Source organism: Octopus bimaculoides, chromosome 20 (genome assembly GCF_001194135.2).
Source record: "Octopus bimaculoides isolate UCB-OBI-ISO-001 chromosome 20, ASM119413v2, whole genome shotgun sequence".
Taxonomy (NCBI): Eukaryota; Metazoa; Mollusca; class Cephalopoda; order Octopoda; family Octopodidae; genus Octopus; species Octopus bimaculoides.
In genome coordinates, this window is record NC_069000.1 from 7,575,871 (window position 1) to 7,581,567 (window position 5,697).

At 36.4% G+C, this 5,697-nt stretch overlaps 1 protein-coding gene across 1 annotated transcript in view; it reads left to right on the forward strand.

Moving 5' to 3' along the window:
* Positions 1-1,545: 1,545 nt before the first annotated feature.
* LOC106869840 (chorion peroxidase) overlaps positions 1,546-5,697 on the forward strand; it is a 17,581-nt gene continuing 13,429 nt past the window's right edge. The window contains exon 1 of the mRNA XM_014915741.2: positions 1,546-1,625. Within this exon, the coding sequence (XP_014771227.1) occupies positions 1,606-1,625 (20 nt within the window). The 5' untranslated portion in view covers positions 1,546-1,605. The remainder of the gene's footprint in view (positions 1,626-5,697) is intronic.

Sequence of the window (5,697 nt, forward strand, 5' to 3'; positions counted from 1 at the left end):
TTTTGAAAGTAGTGGTTTTCTGATTGCAGCCCTCCTGTGAAATCTGGCTTTGTGCAGCTCCCAGCGAACAGTTTTTGTGGAAACTGGGTTCTTGAGGTGGTCATTAAGCTCTGCAGTAATTTTGGGAGTTGTACTTTTGTGATCCTTTCACGTAAGTGTCCGATGATCCCTATCTGAAAGTTTTGGTTTTCTTCCAGAGTTTTGTTTTGATGAGGAGGTTTTTTCCCTCTTTCTCAAAGGCTGTCATTACTTTCAAGACAGTACTTCTTGATACGCCAAACATTTCGGCTATTTTCATTATGCTAGTGCCTGCCATACGAGCACTGACAATTTGACCTCTTTGAAAGTCCGATAGATCTGTCATTTTAACAAATTTTAATTACCTTTTTCTGATGATATCTGGAAAGAAACAACAATTTTAGCAAACCATTAGCAAACCAGGATCAATTGCACAACACCATAACAATTGAGTGGTCTGCTTATAAACCAGGTGATGTCCCACATCTCATGAAAACTAAGTTTCCCCAAATTGTGATGGTCTTTGTGTGTGTCTTGAGTGAGAGCAATGTCATACTGCCCCACATCTTTGAACTGGGATTTGGGGTCAATCCAGATGTCTGTGTGAAGCTGCTGGAGATTGTGGTCTAACTCTGACTGGAGAGGGTTGCTGGTGGAAGGCCATATGTGTAGTAGCAGGATTTGACTCCTTGCCATATCTCAGGAAAGAGTCGGAAGTGGTTGTTGGAGAAATCCTGACTTCACCAACTCCAATTTCTAACCTCCTAATTTCCCCAGTTGTAATCTCATGTATTTCTATGCATGGGGCCTGGTAGACAAAGAAACCAACCACTCTGTCTGCAAAACCAAGTTGAAGCTGGTGACCAAGTTTAAGGAGGTGTTTTCAGTTCTTCCCAGGGATGCAATGAGGAACACATGCGCCAGGTTTCAGAGCTGTCTTCAGGTCATGGTGGAAGCTACTTTGAGTAAAATGTTGTCTCCCAGCCATAATCTAGTTGATATTTTTTGATTTTTTGATGAGATATTGTATTTTCTTTTCTTTTTATGCAACCTGTCAAATTTAGACACTCAAAATATCAATTTTTCCCAAAATTTTGAAAGTAATTTTGCTCTTTTTAAAAATATTTCTCTCGCTTTCTCTAAGTATGTACCTGTCTCTCTGTCTGTTTATTTGTCTCTCTGTCTATCAGTCTCTGTTTACCTGCCTGTCGGCCTATCAATCTATCTATCTATCTATCTATCTATCTATCTATCTATCTATCTATCTATCAGTTTGTCCTCTTTTTCTCACCATTTTCACTCCTACTCTCCTCTCACTCTCTCATTGTCCAGTTATTTTATTCATTCCGCTCATTTTCTTATTGTCTCTCTTTATATTATTTCCATTGTCTTCTGTAGTCACACACACACTCACACACAGCCACACACACATACAGCTATATGTTCTCATGCATTGCCTCTGTATCGATATACACTTCCCTTACACTGTCACACAGACACCCCCTCACATCCACCTCACGTGTCTATATACATGTATAAATAGGAGCAAAAATCTCACTCTTTACGATTCATTAGACAAGTAAACAAATGGATACAAGAATGTTGAGGTAAGTCATTATTATTATTATTATTATTAGGAAAAATTTTCCTTGATATCTGCTACATTTGCACATTATCCACTGGAAGCTACCCAGATACTTAAGGTAGATAATGAATATGATGTTCTTAATACATTGGATGATTATATGAAATTGAGATGTGCTAGGACCCGACAGATTTAAGAAAAAAAACCAGGTGCACACATGAGCGCATGATAAAAATGCAATGAAGCTTTGAAATTGAAGGTGATAGTGTTCTTCATAAACTGCGCAATTAGGGTTATTCTCTATATTTCTTTTCAAGTATAATTTTCCTGGTATCATACCTATCAATGTTTCTGTTCCTTTCTTTGTTACCCTGAGTGCCTTATGATTACAGGTGTTGTAATGGTTTCCATTTTCAACATTTTGGTGGTCTCTATACCCAGGCATCTGTACCTCTGTATTTTACTGAGCTCTCTGACTGCAACATTTTTATCCGTGGAGACAGTCATATGAATTAGGAGATGAGTTTTATCAATATGCTTTTTAACTGTTATATCTAGGTTTATATCTGGTTATATCTGATAGTTAAATATCAGAAGATCGTGATATGACTAGTCTCAGGTGACTGGTCAGAGATAGTGTTCATATTTTTCTTATCAGTTATTATTATTATTATTATTATTATTATTATTATTATTATTATTATTATTAAGGTGGTGAGCTGGCAGAGTTGTTAGCGAGCCGGGCGAAATGCTTAGCGGTATTTCATCTGCTGCTATGTTCTGGGTTCAAATTCCGCCGAGGAATTACTTTCGGGGTCAATGAAATAAGTACCAGTTGAGTACCAGGGTCGATGTGAACAACTGTCCCCCTCTCTAGAAAATCCAGGCCTTGTGTCTGTAGTAGAAAGGATTATTATTATTATTATTATCATTATTATTATTGTTACATTTTAAAAAAGGATTGACGTAACTCTTCACAAAGGTAAACAGTCAAGACGAAGACTGCGATTCGATTGTAATAGATATTTTTATTGGTTGAACGATATTTCAACAGTAAGTCTGTCTTTGTCAAGTTCAAAATAAGAAGTGATAAAAATTCAAAATTATAGAAATTTAAAGTATGAATGAGAGCAACCAGCGTCCACACGTTGATGGAATGACATCATCAGTCTTTAAGGTTCAATTTTATAACAGGCGAAAAGAAAAAGACAGAAAAAAGAAGACAGAACTTGATAAAGACAGATTTACTGCTGAAATATCATTCAACCAATAAAGTATTTATTACAATTGAATCGCGCTCTTCATCTTGACTATTGTTATTATTATTATTATTATTATTATTATTATTATTATTATTATTATTATAATAAAGGTGGCAAACTGGCAGAATCATTACTATGCAAGACAAAATGCTTTGCAACATCTCTTCTGACTTTCTGTTCTGTTCTGAAATGGATGAAAGGCAAAGTCTTGACTTTGCCTTTCATCCATTTCAGGGTTGATGAAATATGTACCAGTTGAGAAGTGGGGTAGATGTAATCAACTTAACTCCTCTCCCGAAATTGCTGGCCTTGTGCCCAAATTAGAAAGAATTATTATTAATAGTAGTAGTAGTAGCAACAGTAGCTCCATACTGGCATGAGTAGGATGATTTGACAGAGAGCCAGTGAGCTGCAGGACTGCATCGAGTTCCATGCCAAAATGCAGCAATGCCATCTTTAGCATAGTTTCTGCAGATGGATGCCTTTCCTAAAGCCAACCGTTTTACAGAGTGTACTGGGTGCTTTTTGAGTGCCACCAGCATTTGCGGGGTTGCTGTATCACCAAATACTGTGTGTTTGGAAATAATCATGCCATTTTTTCTAACAATAACATTATATTTATTTGTTCACCATTTGGACTTTATCAGATAAAAACTGAGATTATTTCTATATTGTGTTTATCAAAATGAGAAAAGTGACACTGCAAGTGAGAGGTGTAAACTGCTATTTTTGGATTAAGTTCGTTAGCAAAAGTATTTTACCCTAATTGGAAGTGAATGACTTATCTGAGCCAAACACGAAATCTCATTCTAGATTCTCACATGGACAATTGTTGCCAGACACGTGAGAGATTAAAGTCACATGATTGTGTGGAAGTAGATGTGTGAAGAATAAATGGTGGCGCAAAGTTTGAGAAAATGTGGAGTGGTGAGGTGAGGGGTTCATACATCACTTTCAGGGAAAATTCTTCTCTTTATGTCTCACTACCTTTTCTTGTGTATAAGTTTATGTGTGTGTACATGAATGTGTCTATATGTGAAGATGTGTGGGTGAGAGTATTTACCTATGCATACGCATGTGTGTGTATTTAGCTCTCACTCTCTCTCAGTGTCTCATTGTCTGTCTCCCCACTATCACTCCATATATGTATATGTAATTGTGTGTGTATGTATGTGTGTCTATCTATCTGTCTGTCTGTCCATCTGTCCATTCGTCCACCCATATGTATGTATGTATGTATGTGAGTACATGTATGTGGTTTCTTAAGACTGTAGGATGTAATTTGAGAGAGATTTGAGAGAGAGATTGTCATGAAGAAAAAAAATTCTTGCTTAAGACAAAAAGATGTTAAAACACCACAGACAGCTAAGAGCACTTTCTACTGGACCAACGGAGGCAAGCATTTTGAATCCTTACTGCTCATCAGCACCAGATACCAAAAGACAGGCAACTCTGATGTAGCTAGAAAGTGAAGCTCCCTTTATAAGGAAACAGTCAATATTAGTGACTGATGCTATTAAGCTGGTATTTTGGAATATTAGTTAACATGAAATATTGTCAGAAGGCTTTAATTTAGATCACTTTAAAATAGAAGTTCTTGTATCATAGAACCATTGTCGTTGTTGTTGTTGTTGTCGTTATTAACATTGTCATGTCACCAAATACTTGTTAAGAATCAATTATACTATGTTTCCTAACAATAGCATTATATTTATTTGTTTGCCACGGGCCTTCTAAAATAAAAAATCAAGATTATTTCTGCATTATATCTATAAAAACAAGTCAGACTACACTGCAAGTGAGAGGTGTAAACTGCTATTTTTAGATTACGTTTCTTTGCTAAAGTATTTCACCTTAATTGGAAGTGAAAAACTTATCTGGGCCAAACACGAGATCTCATTAATGATTCTCACATGGACAATTGTTGCCAGACATGTGAGAGAATAAAGTCACATGGGTTGGTATTGTGTGGAAGTAGATTTGTGAAGAATTAATGCTGAAGCAAAGTGTGAGAAAATGTGGAGTGGTGAGGTGAGGGGTTCATACATCACTTTCAGGGAAAATTCTTCTCATTAAATCTCACTTCCTTTTCATAAGTCTACCTTGGTTATTGTGTATGTGTTTATGTATATGTGTATACAAGTCTTTGCATACTTGTTTGTGTGTTCTTATATATGTGTGAGAGACTGCACAAAGGAATCTATTTGACATATCTCTATAAAACAATCTCTCTCCCTCTCTTCCTCTCTCTCTCTCTCTCTCTCTCTCTCTCTCTCTCTCTCTCTCTCTCTCTCTCTCTCTCTCTCTCTCTCTCTCTGTATGCTTATATACATATACACATATATAAATAACAATTTATGTAAATATATATTTATACAGTCACACACAAACCACATATACACATATGTGGAATAGGTACAATGTATCGAATATTTTTTTTAGTTGTAGTCTTCCTGATTTTTATTCAGATATAATGAATATATACATGCATACACACATACATCATACATATATACATACATAGATACATAGATACATACATACATGCCTGCACACACACATATATATAGCTTTTCACTGCACAACCATGCCTGCGCCTTATATATATGTGTGTGTGTGTGTGTGTGTGTGTGTGTGTGTGTGTGTATGAAAGAGATGACAGAGGATTGATATATGTGGTGCATTGCTGTATTTGAGAAGACCCACCCACCACAACAGAATTGAGATCCTAAAACCTTGGGTCTGTGTAAAAAGCACTGGTGCTGGTGCCATTTAAAAAGCACCTGTGATGGTGCCACATAGAAAGCATCCAGCATACTTTGTGGAGTGGTT